Consider the following 21,379-nt stretch of genomic DNA (forward strand, 5'->3'; position numbering starts at 1 on the left):
TACTGTCGATTATATTTATTTACTTATTTACTCACTTTAGGGTCATGATCAGAGTTCGACTCTTGCTCAACACTCTGTTGAACTGACTTTACCCAACCATCATCCATTTCATAGAGATTTGCTCCGATATGCCAAGCTGATGGAGTGGCTAAAGAGTACAGATTATGGAAAATATGAAGGACTAACAAAGGTATGGATTTGCCGTCATTTACTCACTGAGAATAGAGCATTATCTTTTAGAATCAAGAGGTCGTGTGTTCAGTTCCCCAAATTTAAAATACTGCAGTACGTTCTTAGCAGAGCAGAAAATTAGTCAGTGCTGTCTACCAGTGATAACATTCATTTTATTTACTTGGATAAAGGAGAGCTAAATTTTAAACTTCAGTATGGAAAAATATTAAGCCATACTGTAGCCTGAAGCGTCAGTCGATTTAGTTAAATGTTATGCTTATTTCCTGAGTTTCTTTATGTACAGTATAGAAACAAGGAAGTATGAGGATTTTAAGTGAGATATTTGCCCTCTGTGGATTTATAATCTGTTCTGTTAAGGAAATACAAAGTGTCTCTTTATTAAGCAAGCATTCCACTATTCCAGGCACCTGGGGCCTACCTAATAAGCATCTACCCTAATGAGCTTTAAATCTGACTGGGAAGAATCATGCATAAAACAATCAGCAAAAAATTAAACACTAAACTGGAAATGAATTTTCAGTGTGTGGCAGTATAGACAAGGAAAATCCCTGTCTTGAGGCTGTGGGGGAAACTTCATGGACGATATTGAACTTCAGTTGAGTTTAAATAATGAGTGCAATTAAATAAACCCGAAATAAGAGGAAGGGCATTCCAGGGATGGGGAGAGAGATGTGCAGACAAAGGTGGGAAAAATATACACTTGTCCTAGGACAATGAGGTTAACTGTGACCGAAGCAGAAATTTCCTATTCTAGGGCAGTGAGAAATTACGTTGAAAAAGATGACCTATAGGGACCTCCAGCATTCCTCAAGCATGGGAAAAGATTAGATGAAGGAAATTTAATTAAGAACCTAAAGTAATAATTCAGATGAAATGAAGTGTTGAGCCAGGAAGATAGTGTTGGGAATAGAGAATATAAACCAAAAGAGAGACTCCAATAACAGAAGGAACAGACTGATGCCAAACTTCTGGGTTTGGAATTTAGAACAATACTGCTGACTAAAATTCTGCCCTTCGGGAAGAGCAAAGTCATTTATTCATATATTTGATCGGTAAATGAATTGAGCACCTATTACGTGCTAACACTTGTAAGCACTGAGAGATACAGCATTGAAGGAAACAGGCAAATACTTGCCTTCTCAGAGTACGTATTCTAGAGGAGACAGACAAAAATGTTAATTATATAGTATGTTAAAAGGTACTGCTGAGTGCTCTAGAGAAAATAAAGCAGGGAATGCCAGGACTGGGAGAAGGGTATGGGATAAGGATTTCCAGAGGAGAGCTTTCCAGGCACAGTGCAAGTGCCCTAAGGCAGAGCATTCCTGGTGTGCTTGCAGAGCAGGGAGGCCAGTGTGGTAGGAGCACTGTGAGCCAGGAACAGACCCTGGTGGGGGCAGGGTGGATCTGGAAGGGGTTGTGGACCATGTAAGGATTTGTCTTCTACTGTGCGTGATATTGCATGGTAGGCAGGGGAGATGGTGGACTTTGAGCCATGGAATGACACGGCCTGACTTAGATTTAATAGCCATTGTAGCAGGAAGCCATAGGGACAGTACTTTTCTGGCATTTTTTTTTTTTTTTCTTTTTTTTTTGAGACTGAGTCTTGCTCTGCCGCCCAGGCTGGAGTGCAGCGACCGCATCTCAGCTCACTGCAAGCTCCGCCTCCCGGGTTTAGGCCGTTCTCCTGTCTCAGCCTCCCGAGTAGCTGGGACTACAGGCCCCGCCACCACGCCCGGGTAGTTTATTTTGTATTTTTTAGTAGAGACGGGGTTTCACTGTGTTAGCCAGGATGGTCTCAATCTACTGACCTCGTGATCCGCCCGTCTCGGCCTCCCAAAGTGCTGGGATTACAGGCTTGAGCCACCACGCCCGGCCCTTTTCTGGCATTTATGCTGTTGACCTTTAGTTTAGAAATTGGACATCATGTCCCTTTTTAAAAAAAAACAGAGTTAAAGAATTCCCACCTATCTAGTCAACTACATAAATAGCTAATAGTATTCTAGATAGTCCTGGCTGAAGATCCATTTTATTAAAATTCTGAAATACTCTGAGAAACATCTAAAATCTTTTATCTGTAAATTTTTGTGAATTTGAAGTTTAAAAATATTCTTATTTTTAATGCATAAACATATATCTAATGCATAAACTGTGTTAATAATTAATCATAATTATATGGACAATGTGGCCTTAAAAGATGTTCTAGAATTGGAAGGAATGATATGTTTTGTCTCTGTGGAATGAGAATATTGGAATGGCTAGTGTAAAAGCAACTTCTATCTGGTATCTTAGATTCATGCTTCAGAAGAAAGCAGAAGGGTTTGGTAGAGATTTATGAGAAGTGTGATAGTAAGAAGGAGGCAAATTATATATTCCTATCCATGCATTTGTGTTGACATATTTGACAGTAGGACGTTTTTATGTATCAGTTTTCATGTATTTTCTCTTGAAGTGCCTTTGCCCATTTAAAGTAAAGTCTGGCTCTTGCACTTCTAAACAGAGATCATAAGAAAAGGGATGTAAACCTTAGTAAAATAAATAATATCTTTAAATTTTAATTTTTAAAATGCTTTTCAAAAAAAAAGAGTCTCCTGAGGTGCTTATATACTTATTATCTGGCTGGCTATTTTAAGTGAGATTATTTTAGTTCCTCAGAATTAGTATATTAAGCATTATACATCTCCACTGTTGTGTTATATTTTGTTTTGTCTTGTTTTCATTCAACAGAATTCTGATTTGGAGCTATCTTAAGGAAAAAATTTACATTACTGGAATTCTTTGCCTTTTGAAGTTTTAGGAGGATTAATATTCTGAATAATTAAACATAAATTATATTTCCTTAAGAGTTTTGTGCCAACAAGTGCTTTGTCCCCTAGTGAATATTCAAATAAGTAATCAATAAGCTTTTTGCCTAATTGTGTTCCCAGTGAGTATTATTGCCCTATCTTTATATATAATGCAGTATTCATGAATGTAATTTAAAGTGAAGAAACAAGATGATAGCCAACCTAGTAATGATTTGTGGAATCATTCTCTGCTCAGAGTTTATTTTTGATTGACAGTATTAATGAGCTTTTTAAATGAAATTGACTTTTTCTCAGGAATGTTGTATCATCCTGTGATTTGAGCTTTTGACAGATTATGTATTTTTACCTCATCATCTAATTTGGTTGCTGAAGAGTTGTCAAGAACAGGAGTTTTACTTAAAAAGGAAGAAGGAAGGAAGGAATGAAAGAAAAAAGAAGGAAACAGACAAATCAGTGTTTCTTTAGTAAGAAATCATAATTAAATTCAGAAAGCTATTTGCACTTGGTTAGGTTTACACAGCTCACTTTTTGGCAGGAACAGAAAAAACTTGTTCAAAATTCTTTGGGAATAAGAATCGTTAGCCACTGCCTCTAGCTGTACTGAGGCTGAATCTAAGCAAAGCCCCATTTTTTGGTATACAGAAAATAGATGTAGCTTGGACTGCCCAGATTTCCTCCTCCTGGGACTGCTACCCCTATCTGCAACTCTGGGTCATACATGTAGGGTAGTTAGTAGAGATGGTCCATCCATGCTTGGGTAGGAAAGGAGTTTTCCTCTGCTAATAGCCTCCTGAGATTGGCAGTCGTACTTGAAGATGACTCACATGTCTTCTCTCCCTTCAGTTTTACATTTGTAGAATTTGTCTTATTATTGCAAACCCCAGTCTGAGACAGATCTCAGTCAATTTAGGAAGTTTATTTTGCCAAAGTTAAGGATGCGCGCCGGTGACACAGCCTCAGGAAGTCCTGACGACATGTGCCCAAGGTGGTCCGAGCACAGCTTGGTTTTATACATTTTAGGGAGACATGAGACATCGATCAGTATATATAAGATGAACATTGGTTTGGTCTGGAAAGGCCAAACAACTCAAAGCAAAGGTGGGACGACAAAGTGCGGAGGGGGCTTCTAGGTCATGGGTAGATAAGCAACAAATGGTTACATTCCTTTGAGTTTCTGATTAGCCTCTCCAAAGGAGCCAATCAGATATGCATTTATCTCAGTGAGCAGAAGAATGACTTTGAATAGAAAGGGAGGCAGGTTTGCCCAAGCAGTTCCCAGCTTGACTTTTCCCTTTAGCTTAGTGATTTTGGGGCCCCAAGATTTATTTTCCTTTCACATTGTATAAAGAAAAAGTAAACCATGGAGGTCTCTGAAAGACCCTACAGTGGGCCCAGGTTCCACTGCTTACTACTCAAAAGCCAAACACTAGAGGCAAGGGTTGCTGGGAGGAAAGGCAGATTTAATCAGACAGCTAGAGAAGCTGAGGCGAGTGAAAAGAAAAAAAAATCAGAGCCGGTAGAGAAGATGGCGAGCTAGCGTTCCAAAGTACCATCTTAAAATTTACAACTTACTGTAGGATTTTGTTTTGTTTGTTGTGTTGTGTTTTGTTTTTGTTTTCGCTTTTGTTTTTTTAGACAGGGTCTCCCTCTGTCACCCAGACTGGAATGCAGTGATGTCATCACAGCTCACTGCAGTCTCAACTTCCTAGGCTCAAGCAATCCTCCTACCTCAGCCTCCTGAGTTGCTGGGACTACAGGCATGTGCCACCACTCCCGGCTAATTTTGTACTTTCTGTAGATACAGGGTTTCGCCATGTTGCCCAGGCTAACATCGTAGAGTTTTCGGGAGACACTGATATAGTAAAACCTTCCTGTGGTCTTTCCTGTCAGTGAGTTCTGTTGAGTGCCAGGAAAAAAGGTATCTAAGTCATTTGAGTCCCACTGAAAAAGTAATACATCCCAGTGAAATAGGAATTCTAATTTATATTTGCTTTTAAAGTTATACAAAGATCATGGGAAAGAATTGTCCAATTGACTAAATGTTCTTACAGAGATTATATGAAAAATGTGTATGGCCTACAAATTGAAAAAGGACAGGATCTATATTATGTTTGGTCCAAATGCTATTTTATAAGGATACATCTATGAAATATTTTAAGACAATGAATGGTAAACTGTGAATCAATATACAAATATTTACACAACATGTACCTTTTGGAAGATATACCTGATCTTTAAAGCAGGTAAACATGTTCTAAAAATGGACATATTAATTTGAAATAATATAGGAAGTTGAAGCTTAGATTTTATGATAAACTTAAAAGAATAGCTACGTACAACTTTTCTGCTATGGCTTTATTTAAATTTAGTCAAATTCTATGTGTGGCATTTAACTTCATACTTGGAAAAATATACAGTCTCCCACTGTTGAGGAACTCTTCTTGAGAGTATATTTTTATGTGATAATAAGTAGAAATGATGAAGAAATGATTTTTGTATGCCAAAGGATAGATGTTTTTATTTATGCGAGAATTAAATTTGTTTTAAGAAAATTGATTACTTAATTTTGAAAACTGTAAGATATACTAATTAAATTCTTATGGAAAATACCTATTTTGGAGTAATACCCCAAGCTGACAGAGGATCAGTGAAACTAAATATTCTTAAGTGCCATTGACACCATTTATTATTGGTCTGTTTTTAAAACAACATGGCAATACGGAAGAAGAGCAATCAAGATTCCCATACTTTTTGACCCTGTAATTCCATCCTTCAGAAATTATTTCAAAGAAATAGTTCATTAGAGGTGAAAAGCTTATCATAACATTGTCTATCATAGCAAAACAAGGAAACCACTTCATTGTCCTGTGTTAGGGCAGTCACTGATGTGACAAGATTTTTGCCTTGAAGCTTGGTAGGGATAATGTCAGTTGACACATCCTTTTGCTGTTTTAAAGATATTTTTAAGTTTTAGTTTTATTTAATTTAAGTTTTAGTTTTACTTAATGGTGCTACGCCAACAAAACTGAATACTGTGCTGTCATTAAAATGTGAGACTGGAGAAACATGATTGTTCTTATTTAGATATTCTGTATAGTATGATTGCAGTGATATTTAAAATATGCAAAATGTAATATAGAAAAATGAAAATATAAATATAGTTATGTTTGACTTCATATTTTTGTAAATTGTTAATGTTATAATGCCTATTCAATTGTTTTTTAAGACAGAAAATAACCTATTTTTATATCCTGTGAAATACGTCAAAGTTTTGGACCATGAAATTTAAAACAAGCATGAAGGACTTGGGGAATTGAAAAACTGAAATTGTTATATGTGTTTTATTAATAAGAAGTACATATTACTTTTATTTTAAGAATTACATGGATTATTTATCCCGACTATATGAAAGAGAAATCAAAGATTTCTTTGAAGTTGCAAAGATCAAGATGACTGGCACAACTAAAGAAAGCAAGAAGTTTGGTAAGCTTAGGCATGTCAGTTCATTATCTTCCTATTAAAAATGGTTTTATTTATAACAAATAATTCTAGGACTTCTTAAGTGAGGTGGAGGTAGATCCAGTAGAATTTATGAACAAAGAGATCTAAAACACTGGCTTGATTTATAGCTGTTTCATAGAACAAAAATGTATATCTGTAAATTTTCTTTGCTAATTAAAATTCTGCAGTGTGTGACTCTGACAGCATTTGTGTATTCATGCTATAATCAAATATATATATTCATAGGAACATGGGTTGGTGAGAAAATGAAGTGCAGTCAAGTAGAGAAAGTACTAGACCGAGAGATAGATGTTGGGAGTTCAATTTAACTGATTCCCTAAAAGACTTTTTATAACAGTTGGGGGCAAGTCACTAATCTGTTAAGTCATTGCTCTCCACATAGAAATGAAACCGGTTCCTGGCTTCTTACTTCTCACTGGCTATTTTGAATCAAAAAGAAAGTTTAAATATTTTCTCCCCTGCCAAAGAGCTATAAAACTGTCACCAAACATTATCATGTTATTTTACCTTATTTTTCTAAAGAGATGCTTTGAAGCATGTTAATTTTTGTTGTTTCTAAGTATTTTAAATGGACAGAAACATTATTTGAAAGAATAGCCAGTGACAGTATCAAGTTATGAGGAAGGTGATTTGCCGAGGCCACATTCTGCTCTTGCATGTATCCATCTCTGGAGTTCCTTTTGGATGGAGTTTTGTGCCTATTCAAGTCAAAACCTGGCCTTAAATGGCCACATTGTGTACTCCTCAGTGTGTCTGCATAGCTCCCCTTTAGAATAATGAGTTTAGCATTTGCCTGTTGAAAGGAGCCTATGCCCTAAGCAACTTCAGTAATCAAGAAACAGGATTGAAAACTGATAGTACATGTTTCCGTTCTTTACTGTAGGACAGAGAAGACTGTCATTAGTGGGTAATTATTCTGTAACTCACTGGTTTTAAAAAATGCAACACTAATATATTGATTATTACTAGTCCAGACATTTCAAACGGTTTGAATTTGTCTGTAAATATGCTACACTTTACAGATACTGATAAGAATCTTGGGACAGTAGGCTTTCGGAAACAGAAATGCTAACTCATCCTAAAGGTTAATTGTTCTTAAACAGCAGTGTGTTTATATCCTTGTTAATGTTTCACTGTGGATATGTTATGCTTTTTTTTTTTGAGTAAACAGCATATTATTAATGCAGTTACATGTTTAATGTTTTCATTAAGTATATTTGTCACCACTTGTTAGTGAACCATTTTATTTTGAGAGAACTCCTTCAGTATATGAAAACTGGAGTGAAAAAGAAATATTTCTAAAATTATCTCCTGAGTAGGTCATTAATCCCAGTATCGTAATACTCTATCAAGTCTAAGATTCACATTAAGATAAATGAAATAATAAAAATATAACTTAAATCAAGTATAATAGTATCTTACTGTTACCATTGCATTAACCTGAAACCTAAATTGTTTCCTCCTTGAGAAATTCTTGTTAAAAACATTTTTAACTAACATAATACAGGTTAAAAGGTACTTTTGTAGTTTTATAAGTGTTAAAATCACGTATCTTCTATTAAATGTGTCTATTAAATAGCAAGGAATAGGAGAGTTATTTGTGACAATTGAGGGCATAGAAAATAGCACTTACTTTAGCAGCACATGTACTAAAATTGGAACAATACAGAGAAGATGAGCATTGCCCCTGCGCAAGGATGACACACTAATTTGTGAAACGTTCTATAAAACAAATGAAAATCACAGTATCAGTTATTTTGATAACAGCTACAGGAGAAGAAAAACTAAATAAACAATTCGGAGAATAAAAATAGTTTGGTTCATGTTTGAAAATCCAACTTTTAGCCAGTATTTTAAAAATTAATTTCAAGTTAAATGCAAATGATTTGAGAAGTTCTAAATAAGGTATAGTGTACATTTTTTTCAAAGATGTCTTTTCAGTGATTCAAGTTGTGTTTAAATGAATTTTTAATACTATAGACTGTCCTGGCTTATAATTGTTCGACTTAGGACTTTTTTATTTTACAGTGGTTTGAAAGCACTCTGCAGTCAGTACAAACCATACTTCAAGTACCCATACAGCCATTCTGTTTTTTACTTTCAGTATGGTATTCAGTAAATTACATGAAATATTCAGTGCTTTATTATAAAATAGACATTGTGTTAGATGATTTTGCCCAACTCTAGGATAATGTGTTTTCACCGTGTTTAAGGTAGGCTAGGCCTCTGGTGTTCAGTAAGTTGGGTGTGTTAAATGCATTTTCTCTTTACAATATTTTCAACTTGTAATGGGTTTATCAAAATGTAACTCCAGCCTGGTGCAGTTTATAGGCTCACACCTATAAACCCGGCACTTGGGGAGGCTGAACCCGGAGGATGACTTGAGCCCGGGAGTTCGAGACAAGCCTTGGTAACATGGCAAAACCCCATATATAGAAAAAAATAAAAAATTAGCCAGGCATGGTGGCATGCACCTGTGGTCCCAGCTACTCAGGAGGCTGAGGGGCATGGATCGCTTGAGCCTTGAGAGGTCAAGGCTGCAGTGAGCCATGATTGTGCCACTGTACTCCAGCTTGGACAACAGAGCAAGACCCTGTCTCAAAAAAAAAAAAAAAAAGAAGTGTAACCCCATTGTAAGTCGAGGAACATCTGTAATTATAATTAAAATAGAAATCTCACATTTTAGAAAGATGACTTTTCAGTGAATCAAAATTAAGTAATTATAAATGAAATTTAAATTAAGTTTGCTTTTTGCTTGCTTGTTTGCTCTGAAAATTCTGGGTCACAAATGCTAGTAAGAATACATGCTGGTAAGAATAGTCAGAATGAATGTGTCTTACAAAAAGAAACTGTATAGTCAATATAGTGATAGAGAATCAGGGAAATAGAGAATCCTTTCTTTTTCAGCCACTCTTGAGTCAAGTCTTTAACATCTACTTAGCTGAAATAATTCAAAAATACATTAAAGTACCAGGGAAGTAGCTTTTCTTTGTGATAAGGCCTTTGTGTAGGTTTTTTTGATTAATAGATTTATTTTGATATTTTCAAAGACATGGAATTTTTCCCCACAGGATTGATATTTCAGTGTATTTTTTTTCTTTGTATGCTACAAATTTAATGAAATGACAGGGAAAGGAAATTTAGTAATTTTTTTTAGTCACCATTTTTACTTTCTGCAGTTGAGATGTATGTATATCACTTCTCATTTGTATGAAATTTTAGTCCCTTAATGCATACATTTACATAATTATTGCCCTCCTTCCAATTTAAGATTCCGAATCTTTAAAATAGCCAAAATTATTCTATTATTGTTTCTCCACTAAACTAAGAAATCTTGTTGATTCCAAAGAGTCTTGAATACAATGCTAAATTCAGGGATGGCTGGAAGATTAACTCAATAAATATTTATAAATTACCTATTATCTAAAACTCACTGTTATAAGTACTGGGAATGCAGCAGTAAACAAAGACCCTACCTTTATGAAGTTTACATTCTAGTGGGGATTATTTAAAGATATTTAACATTTTACCTGAGTATTATCACTTGCTGATAACTGATATGTTTTATGAACCCCAAATTATAATTAATAGGCACTACTACTAAGTCTGTATTCCTTATTGACTACTAAAGAAAAAAAACTAGCCAGGCATGGTGGTCCACATCTATAATCTCAGCTATATGGGAGGCTGAGGTAGGAGGATCACCTGAGCCCAGGAGTTCAGGTCTAGCCTTGGCAGCCTAATGAGATCCTGCCTCAAAAAATAAAAAAAAAGAGATAAACCATAAAAAAAATTAGATTTTGCTCTGGCACTGCTGAACATAGTATAGTGACACCTTAAGGCACCAGAAAGTACTGTTCAGATTGACTAGCTAGTAGCTCCAGCATGATCCCTGTTTGCCGCTTTAATGTCCAGCCTTGTTTTTTTATATTCCCTTGAGCTTCAGGTAGCCAGGGATAGAAAGATATACCTGTCGTTGATGAAGATATACCAGTCACTGATAGAAAGATATACCTGTCACTGATAAAGATATACCAGTCACTGATGTGACAAGATTTTTGCCTTGAAGCTTGGTAGGGATAATGTCAGTTGACACATCTTTTTGCTGTTTTAAAGATATTTTTAAGTTTTAGTTTTATTCTTTAATACTCTGTTTCATCCTATGATCTTTCTTCACCTTTCACATCAACTTCTAATTTGAGTGTAGACTTTCACAAAATTAGCTCTAATAATGATCTAATAGGTATTATAGAGAGAGAAGTTTTGGATAAAAGAAATGCCTAATGACCCTAAAAAGAGTTCAGATTCTTATATTACATCTATTCCCTAAACTTTACCCTTTTATTCATACATCTGATTGTTAGTATTATGATATATACCTTTCATTCTGGGCACTCACAAAGCCAGTGACTAAGTAATTCAGCTTGATAATTAGTTTTAACTTTTCAATGGTTTTAAAGCCCCACTCATATAATTTTTTGTTAGATATAGTATAAAATTATTTAGTACAGTAGAGAATCCTTTCAGGAGCTTTCAGGGAACACAAGATTGTTGACATCTAAATCTACAGCTGCATTCTAATAAACTGCAACTTTATTTACTTGAATTATATTTTCTCAGGAAACCAAAACTTGCGAATTTAGTCTTTTAAATTTAAGTGTACCAGCTTCATAAACTTAAAAAAATAGAACATTTTAAAGTGTAGGTGTGTTACGCATAGGTACTTCTACCTGAATATTTGAGTAAAAACAATACATTAAAAGTAAAGTTTTTTTCTCTCATATAATTTCTCAAACAGTAGGTGACCAACTAAACATGTGTTTGCACTTCTTGTTACTTGATGCTCATGGTTCTTTGCATGTGTCTTTTAAACTAGAGCTTTTACTTCCTCTTGTGCATGGTTTGTGCAAATTGCAGTTTATTAACTTGTCTTTGTCTTTGATGCTTGCAACCTAATCCATCACAGCTACACTGCCTCGAAAAGAAAGTGCTGTCAAACAGGAAACAGAGAGTGAGTATGCCTAGTGTATTAGTAGGTATTCTCAATGCATGTTTGTTTAATGTCTAGAAATTAGTTGTCTGGGAAAAAGGTAACACCAAAAATTTTGATTGCTCTGAATTGCCAGGTATTAGTGAAAGAAAGCCCACATGATAGTAGTGATATCCAAGAAATTTATGATATAGTTAAAATTACTTGACGAGTAGTAGAACCTTGTGTCAGAAATTTATGAAAAGACTTAACCATTCTACTTCTGTTTTCAGGCTGTTTAGAAACTATGAAAATTCTTATATAGATATGGTCAGATTTTACATAATGAAGCCAGAGTTTATCTTTAATTATTCCTATTATGTCTTCCTTTGTCTTTTCTGACCATTAGCAAATAGTACAAGTTAAGTGAAAGATATTCAGGAAAGATGTTTTTAAAATATATTAGTTATTGTTTATGTTTATTTCTGAATAAAAATTTCACATTTTCTTCTAAAAATCAAATCCTTTCATTCCTTGGTGTATGTGAGTTATTGCCAGCTGTATGTTCTCAGTTTTCCTCATGGCTATGACAGATACCAAAATTTTACCTAAACACAGATGTCCTATATTAATATGGTTAGTGATATATGTATTACATGTCAGTTGTATTTTAAATATAACAAGTTTTCAGGGTGTTTTTTCTGTTCATTTTATTTCATTTTTAAAGGACTATAATCAGTTCACTTACTGGAAAAGCAGTTTCAGAGTTTGGAATATACTCAGTTGCATCATATGCAGTTGACTTTTTTTGGTAGGGCAAAATGATCAAGTATGGGCAGTTTCATGTGGTTCAACCTAATATATTGATATATTGTGGAGGTAACATTGAGATGCAGCAATTTTCTTCTGAAGTATAACAAGGTCATACTGGCTAATATGCTAACATGGTCCTCAGTGACCTTCATCCTTATTCCTGTCTTTTTGAATGGAAAAGAAACCCTCATCTACTTTAGTCTAGTGATTTCACCAGGCAACTTTATGAAATGGGCAGGTTATGGACAATATGCTCTTTAAGGTCCCTTTCAGTCCTGTTCTATGGATCTGTGTAGTTTCGCTTCTCTTTTCAATATGCTCAGGATTAGGACACAAATGTTAATGGAAGATAAGGAAACTATACCACCTATTCCGTATAGAAGCTTTGTGCACTAATACGAGCCCTGGAAGACCAAGCCAGTAGAAGATAGAAGATCTATCCCTGCTTTATACTTTGGATCATTTATTTGTGAAGGTCACAACTTTCAAAGTTTTATTATTTCTTAGGTCTTCATGGAAGTTCGGGAAAATTGACTGGATCTACTTCTAGTCTAAATAAGCTCAGTGTTCAGAGTTCAGGGAATCGCAGATCTCAGTCATCTTCCCTGCTGGATATGGGAAACATGTCTGCCTCTGATCTCGATGTTGCCGACAGGACCAAATTTGATAAGGTAAACTAAAATAACAACTACTTCTTAAACATTAACATTAGTTTTCTTTTCTAACAGCAGTTTGTGGTTGCTGTAAGTGTGTTCAAAGATTTGGGTTCTTCTGGCTGTCTTAAGCATTAACCATGTCTTACTTTCCAACTGAGTCGAATCTGGAAAAAAAAAAAAAAACTAGTCAAAGGACAAGTAAAATGTGAATTATCAATGAAATGACATAAAAGTTTTATTAAAATTTGTTATAAATCATAAAATGCTTGTACCTCAAATCTAAGTTGTTTGAACACCTGGAAAGTAAGAGGAAATAAAAGCTTTTGTGATGCTAACCTTTCTCTGTACTACATTAAATAAGTTTTTTTGTTTGTTTGTTTTTGAGATGGAGTCTTGCTCTGTCACCCAGGCTGGAGTGCAGTGGCACAATCTCAGCTCACTGCAACCTCCACCTTCTGGGTTCAAGCAATTCTCCTGCCTCAGCCTCCCGAGTAGCTGGGATTACAGGTGCCTGCCACCACACCTGGCTAATTTTTGTATTTTTAGTGGAGAAGGGGTTTCACCATGTTGGCCAGGCTGGTTTCAAACTCCTGAGCTCAAGTGATCTGCCCGATTTGGCCTCCCAAAGTTCTGGGATTACAGGCGTGAGCCATCATGCCTGGCCATAAATAAGTTTTAAAAGTTGATCTTTGTGCTCCTCTTTCCAGATGTGAAGTGAATAATTGTAAGTTTTATTTTAGGTATGTTGTGTGGCCTTGTTATACCTGCTAATACTATTGTCCTGTTGATCTTGGAAGAGTTTGTTTTTGGGATTCCATTGAGGTTATAAATTCCTAGAGATTAGTGAGATTATGGATCCATGGTCTGTGCAGAAAAGAAAATTAAATGTGGTGCGTTATTTTATTTGATGTAGTTCTTTCATTATGGGATCACTTTGGTTTTCTTCAGATCTTTGAACAGGTACTAAGTGAACTGGAGCCTCTATGTCTGGCAGAACAGGACTTCATAAGTAAATTTTTCAAACTACAGCAACATCAAAGTATACCTGGAACTATGGTATGGCTCATAGTGTATTTTGGCTAATATTTATGATCTGTAACATAATTAACTTAATTAATATGTGGTCACAATTTTATTATCGGAAGAGAAAAGGAAAGAATTTATGATGTAAGGATTTTTTTTATGATGTAAGAATTTAGGATGTAAGGAATTTTTGTAATACCACAAGGTAATAAAAACAGTGACAGATGAAGTTTGGTTATCTAATTTAATATTTCAGAATATCATAAGCCTAAATAGTCTCTAAATTAGTGGGGGGATGAATTTCTGAGTTTACTTTGCAAAGAACGTTATTTAAGAGGCTATTTTAACCTTTCAGTAGTCATCAAGACAAATATAATTTTTAAAAAATGATGTTTGAGTATATACACTATGGTATAACAAATAATAATAATGATAAATAGGCCAGGCACGGCGGCTCATGCCTGTAATCCCAGCACTTTGGGAGGCCGAGGTGGATGGATCATGAGGTCAGGAGATCAAGACCCTCCTGGCTAACAGAGTGAAACCCCGTATCTACTAAAAATACAAAAAAAAAAAAAAAAATTAGCCGGGCGTGGTGGCGGGCGTCTGTAGTCCCAGCTATTTGGGAGGCTGAGGCAGGAGAATGGCGTGAACCCGGGAGGCGGAGCTTGCAGTAAGCAGAGACTGCGCCACTGCACTCCAGCCTGGGCAACAGAGCGAGACTCCGTCTCAAAGAAAATGATAATAATAATAATGATAAATAAAAGAAAATGAGGCCTCAGATCTGTCTTCCTTGTGGCTTTGTTACTAACTAGCCATGAGACCTTAAGCCAGTTATTCGATCCCCAGCTTTCCCCTTCTGTAAAGTGAATATCATAGTGCCCATTCAGCACGCCTTTCTGGTAGCATACATGTAAGAGAGTAAGATGAGAGAGTTTCTTGAATATTATGAAGAACTTAAAAATAGTGCAAATAAAGTGTTTTTTAAATTATCATCTCAAAATTGTATGCCTCAGACAACCAACTTATAAAAGCAGTCATAAAATAAATGAGAAATTATTATAAATGGTTTAGAGCATTCACTGCTATGGTAGTAATGGTGGCAAATTTATTTGTTGGCTTCTGTGAGAATTTTTTCTAGCATTTTTTTAATGCTGAAGTTTTATTAGAATAATTGATGAGATTTCCTTAATTTTTTAAATTCTCTTTTGAAAGTTGTGTTTGGACATTTTCTATTTTTGTGGTTGTCGTTGTCGAGCTGCCCCCTTCCCACACCTTGCATTCAGCTTCCTGCACCTCCCCACTTCCCCTCAGGTGCACACACAAATACAACTCTCACCCCACAAAAGTTCTTGGATAAAACCTAAGAACAGAGTATCTCATGAACATTCTTAAATAGCATACTAAATTATATAGCTAGCTTTAGCATAATGCTACCTTTAAAAGTCACTATTTTTCATAATGTATTCTTTCCTAGGAATTTTAAGACTGAGCAGGCTTTCGCTATATAAATACTAGTTAAATTGTTGGTCTTCTATTATGTAAAGTGCCTGAATAATTTTTACAGGCTGAAGCAGAGGACGTGGATGGAGGAACATTATCACGGCAACATAATTGTGGCACACCACTGCCTGTTTCATCTGAGTATGTCTTTGTTACTATCATTTATTTTGGAAAAAATAACTTTTAAAACGTGGAATGCTGCTCATGGCGGGGTCTAGATGTTTCTCAGTAGCCTGACGGTACTCAGAGCACCAGCGTGTGTGTGCATTGTCTTATCAGACATTTTACTGATTTAAAATTCATCCTATTTTATGGCTCTTCGGCTCTTCCTTGCTCCAGGACTCACAGAAGATGAAGTCAATCTGTTGTTTGCTGGTATGGGGAAGCCTTTGAATTGTAGTGTATTTCTTAGAAATCACAAAGCACATTTCATGACCCAGCTTTACAAATTAAAGCTAATTCAAATGATAAAGCTCAACGTTAATAAAATATTTTTATATCAAAAACTGCTATAATCATATTTAGACATTTTTATTTGTTTTTTGTTGTTGTTGTTGTTATTGTTGTTGCTGTTTTCTGAGACCGAGTCTCCCTCTGTTGCCTAGGCTGGAATGCAATGGCACCATCTCAGCTCACTGCAACTTCCACCTCCCGGGTTCGAGTGATTCTCCTGACTCAGCCTCCCAAGTAGCTGGGATTACAGACATGCACCACCACGTCTGGCTAATTTTTGTAATTTTGGTAGAGACAGGGTTTCACCATGTTGGCCAGGCTAGTTTCAAACTCCTGACCTCAGGTGACCTGCGCACCTTGGCCTCCCAAAGTGCTGGGATTACAGGCATGAGCCACCGTGCCCGGCTATCTAGACATTTTTAATTGAAATTTAATTATGGTATTTTTGTCCTTTTGTATATACCCAGTGGATTAAAGTTAAAGGTGAATTCACCTGAAGCTTGTTATAACTTTATATATCTTGTCTGTTTTCTGAACAGGAAAGATATGATCCGTCAAATGATGATTAAAATATTTCGCTGCATTGAGCCAGAGCTGAACAACCTAATTGCATTAGGAGACAAAATTGACAGCTTTAACTCTCTTTATATGCTAGTCAAAATGAGTCATCATGTGTGGACTGCACAAAATGTGGACCCTGCTTCTTTCCTAAGTACTACATTGGGAAATGTTTTGGTGACTGTCAAAAGGAACTTTGACAAATGCATTGTGAGTTTGCTTTTTTAAAAAAATACCTTAGCATCCTAGTCATTGCAAAATATAGGTAAATGTATTTAAATCGAGGGATTTCCAGCTTTCTGTTGGGGAATCTGTTGTCCATGTCCCTCAAAGCAGGGCATGGCAACAATCTGCATGAACAGAGTTAGTTGGGTGGCACTATGTCAGCTAGTTTCCCTTCCACACTGTGAATCTTGGCAAGTTCTGGAGGACGTGGCACAGCGGCGGCAGTTGCTTAAGAGATCCACTCGAGGCCAGACATAGTGGCTCACATCTGTAATGCCAGCACTTTGGGAGGCTGAGGTGGGCAGATCACCTGAGGTCAGGAGTTCGAGACCAGCCTGGTCAACATGGCGAAACCCCGTCTCTACTAAAAATACAAAAATTAGCCAGGCGTGGTAGCACACACCTATAATCCCAGCTACTCGGGAGGCTGAGGCAGGAGAATTGCTTGAACCTGTGAGGCAGAGGTTGCAGTGAGCCAAGATTGCAACAGTGCTCTCCAGCCTGGGTGACAAGAGTGAAGACTGTCTCAAAAAAAAGAAAAATTCACCGAATAACTGACATCTCAGTTTATTAGTCAGTGACCATTGATTTAATGAAACAATTGAAACTATCACTTGGGTTTATTGTTATTGTTCTTTTAATACTTTCTAATAAGAAAACTAATTTGATTATTTTAATTGTTTAATTTATTTTAATTAATAGTTTAGTAGCTTTAATAATTGTATTTTATTTTAAGAATAAATTGTTATAACTGAGCAATTATCATTTTCTTCCTAATAGAAAAAAATTTAACAACTTTCTTACTATCTGTTACTTTTTTTTTTTTTTTTTTTTTTGAGATGGAGTCTCATTCTCATTGCCCAGGCTGGAGTGCAACAGTGCAATCTCGGCTCACCTCAACCTCTGCCTCCTGGGTTCAAGCGATTCTCCAGCCTCAGCCTCCTGAGTAGCTGGGATTACAGGCATGAGCCACCATGCCCGGCTAGTTTTATATTTTTAGTGGAGATGGGGTTTCTCCATGTTGGTCAGGCTGGTCTCAAACTCCCAACCTCAGGTGATCCGCCCACCTTGGCCTCCCAAAGTGCTGGGATTACAGGCATGAGACACCGCACCCAGCTGTCTGTCTGTTACATTTTTTACACTTGTATGTATGAATTGGGCTGGGCCAGGTTAGAAAATGCTTCATGAACACTTCTCAAGGTGTGGCACTAGAGAAAGTAATCGAGACAAAGATATAAATTCACATATTCTCATAAGTTGCATATATATATAAAGGACATAGGTTTGCCACTAAAGGGTGGTTTCTTCTACCTGTCATCCTTCTCTATATCTTATTTTAATTCTTATTTTAATAATATCTTATTTTTGATAAGATCTTATCTCTCATTTATGAAAGCTGGTCAATAAGATCAATAGACCAGCATTTATAAATGAGTGCTTACTGTGTACCAGGCACAAGTCTGAGCACTTTGCACATACTATGTCATCTAATCTTAAACCCAGCCCCTCAATAGGGTAGATTGTTTGAAAGGTGAAGTTACTTTCCCCAGGTCCACAGTTTAAAAATACGGGTCTTGTATTCAAACCCAGACAGTCTGGTTCTAGTACCTGCGATCTTACCACTACCTTTTCTACTGCATCCATTTTTCACCTCACAGTTGCCAATACTGATGAAGTGGAACATGAGTACAGATAATATGAAATAATTGACTATGCTCATAGGGTTTTTTTATACTGATGTCAGAAGCCTAGAGATAATTATTTTGCTAATCCATATGTCATATGGTTTTCGAGTTATACTTCCCAAATCTCAATACAGTGAAATTTGAGGTAGAAACTGAAATAATACAAAAGTATTTGGCAGTGTAATCATTCCTACTGAGTAGATTTAGATCCCTTCAGAACCATAGAACCATAATTGAATCCGTGGATCGTTTTGAACCTAGGATTCTGTCTGCATGAAACATGTCTTTCACATTTTGTCATATCATGCACAAGCAGTTTGTGGAACTAAGAATAAGTGACTAATAAATATATGGAAAACTAAATAATGCAAATCCATATGGAAATGCCTATCCTCCTCCTTTGTTTCTATACTCTGAAAATAGAGAATTTGTCTATCCAGACAGAAATTTTAGACTGATGAAAATTGGAAATGACTGTGGTTCTCAAACTTGACCACACCACCAACCAGAAGTTACCTGGAGGGATCCTATAGGTGCTCTGGAATCTGCTCTCCTGTAACCTAAAATCAGTAATTGCCTTGTACTCATCTTTCATAAATGGTAGAAATGTGTGTTGACTGTTTTTACTTTGTACAGAGACTTGAAGTTCACAGCCTTGATTGTATTTTGTTTTGTTTCATTTTATTTTATTTTTTGAGACAGAGTCTTGCTCTATCGCCCAGGCTGGAGTGTAGTGGCGCAATCCTGGCTCACTTTAACCTCTGCCTCCCGGGTTCAAGAAATTCTCATTCCTCAGCCTCCCAAGTAGCTGGGATTACAGGCATGCGCCACCCCGCCCAGCTAATTTTTTTGTGTGTTTTTTGTAGAGACGAGGTTTCACTGTATTGGCCAGGCTGGTCTTGAACTCTTGGCCTCAAGCGATCCACCCACCTTGGCCACCCAAAGTGCTGGGATTACAGGCATGAGCCACCGTCCCCAGCTTATAGTTGATTTTAAATAATCTGTATTACTTTGATTTTCTTAAACTTACTGTAAAATGGTTTTATTATCTATAGAATTAGTTTTTCTTAATTAGTAAGCATCCAAAGTGTTCTAGCTACCACGTGATATCCTGCCTCTATGATATCTGCGTATATATCTATATCTCCATCTATATATTTTGTTGTGATTATATGTAGTTTTAAAGTTGCTTAGTTATTTATCTCCCTTGCTCTCTGCCTAACTATAGAGTAACCAAATAAGGCAAATGGAAGAAGTAAAGATCTCAAAGAAGAGTAAAGTCGGAATTCTTCCATTTGTTGCTGAATTTGAAGAATTTGCTGGACTTGCAGAATCAATCTTTAAAAATGCTGAGCGTCGTGGAGACCTAGATAAAGCATACACCAAACTTATCAGAGGAGTGTTTGTTAATGGTAAGCTTTTGTTATGTTCTAAAGAATTGTTGTTTTTATTTCTGGTAACTAAGAAGTCGGGAACAGATAGGTTCATTATTTTGTGTATCTTATAGTCTTTTTTAGGTTTTCTAACATTAAAGATTTCTTGAATTTGAAAAATAAAACCTATTCATAATCATTAGGAACCACTTACATTTTAGGGTTCATATGGGCTTATGACTATGCAAAATTGAAAATCTTTTTTTTTTTTTTTTAAGATGGGCCTCACTCTGTCACCCAGGCTGGAGTGCAGTGGCATTATATTGGCTCACTGCAACCTCCACCTCCCAGGCTCAAATGATCCTCCCACCTCACCCTCCCAAGTAGCTGGGACCACAGGTGCACCCCACCACACCCTGCTAATTTTTTGTAGAAAATCATTTTTTAAACACAAAAACATGACCTTCCAGATTACATTTGCATTTCAACAAGTGGTCTTCTAGAGATGATGGGCTGTGATGTGTGTGTGACCTTAAGCAAATCAATTCATTTATTTAGGCCTCAGTTTTTCATATCTATTATACAAGGAAATTAGTACTAAAATACAGGAGAAATTAGTGCTGAAATACTATAACTCGCTTTCTTCCTGTGTCAGATCCCACAATTAAGTTACAGAAAAGTCTGGGCATGTCATTTCATGTGAAATAAATGATCTGATTGCATATATTCAGGAATTGTAGAAGCTAAATAGAATTGACAGGAAATGGAATCATTTCACCAATTATTGCCCAGGCTGGAGTACAGTGGCATAATCTCGGCTCACTGCAACCTTCACCTCCCGAGTTTGAGCAATTCTCCTGCCTCAGCCTCCTAAGTAGCTGGAATTATAGGCAGGTGTCATCACACCCAGCTAATTTTTGTATCTTTAGTAGAGACGGGGTTTCACCATGTTGGCCAGACTTGTCTCAAACTCTTGACCTCAAGTGATCTGCCTGCCTTGGCCTCCCAAAGTGCTGGGATTACAGGCATGAACCACTGTGCCCGCCCTTGATTTTTCCTTTTAAAATTCAAAGTAGCTTTGCTTTATCTGATTCTAAAGTAATGTGGCTAGGCACACTGGCCCACACCTGTAATCGCCGTACTTTGGAAGGACCAGTTTGGGGATTGCTTGAGCCCAGGAGTTGAAGACCAGCCTGGGCATCATAGTGAGGCCTTGTCTCTATAAAAAAATCAAAAAAATTAGCCAGGTGTGGTGGTGTGTCCCTGAGTTTCAGCTACACAGGAGGCTGAGGCAGGAGAATCATTTGAGCTCAGGAGGTCAAGACTGCAGTGAGCCTTGTTCATGCCACTGCACTCTAGCCTGGATGACAACGCCAGACCATGTGTTAAAAATAAATAATAAATGAATTAATTCATTCATTATTCTTTGTAAATGAATTAATTCATTTATAAAGAAACTAAAATGTATAAAACTTAAGAACAGACAGATATTCCTTTAATTGGATAAAAAATCTATCTCAGGCCTAAAGCTTACATGACACTTAACTGCAACAGTAGAGACATTCCCTCTGAAATCAATTTAAAGCAGAAATATTGTTAGATC

At 36.4% G+C, this 21,379-nt stretch overlaps 1 protein-coding gene across 4 annotated transcripts in view; it reads left to right on the forward strand.

The window, feature by feature from the left end:
• The window catches only part of LOC105548478 (exocyst complex component 1), a 59,173-nt gene that overhangs the window by 24,084 nt on the left and 13,710 nt on the right, over positions 1 to 21,379 (forward strand). For 3 of the 4 annotated variants that reach the window (XM_011992503.1, XM_011992504.1, XM_011992505.1), the window contains 8 exons: positions 41 to 190; positions 6,374 to 6,479; positions 11,485 to 11,529; positions 12,808 to 12,971; positions 13,905 to 14,012; positions 15,547 to 15,623; positions 16,475 to 16,703; positions 19,632 to 19,815. In XM_011992503.1, the coding sequence (XP_011847893.1) occupies positions 41 to 190; positions 6,374 to 6,479; positions 11,485 to 11,529; positions 12,808 to 12,971; positions 13,905 to 14,012; positions 15,547 to 15,623; positions 16,475 to 16,703; positions 19,632 to 19,815 (1,063 nt within the window). The remainder of the gene's footprint in view (positions 1 to 40; positions 191 to 6,373; positions 6,480 to 11,484; positions 11,530 to 12,807; positions 12,972 to 13,904; positions 14,013 to 15,546; positions 15,624 to 16,474; positions 16,704 to 19,631; positions 19,816 to 21,379) is intronic. The other variant, XM_011992506.1, reaches the window with a different exon arrangement.

Source organism: Mandrillus leucophaeus, unplaced genomic scaffold (genome assembly GCF_000951045.1).
Source record: "Mandrillus leucophaeus isolate KB7577 unplaced genomic scaffold, Mleu.le_1.0 Scaffold412, whole genome shotgun sequence".
In the NCBI taxonomy this organism is placed as follows: Eukaryota; Metazoa; Chordata; class Mammalia; order Primates; family Cercopithecidae; genus Mandrillus; species Mandrillus leucophaeus.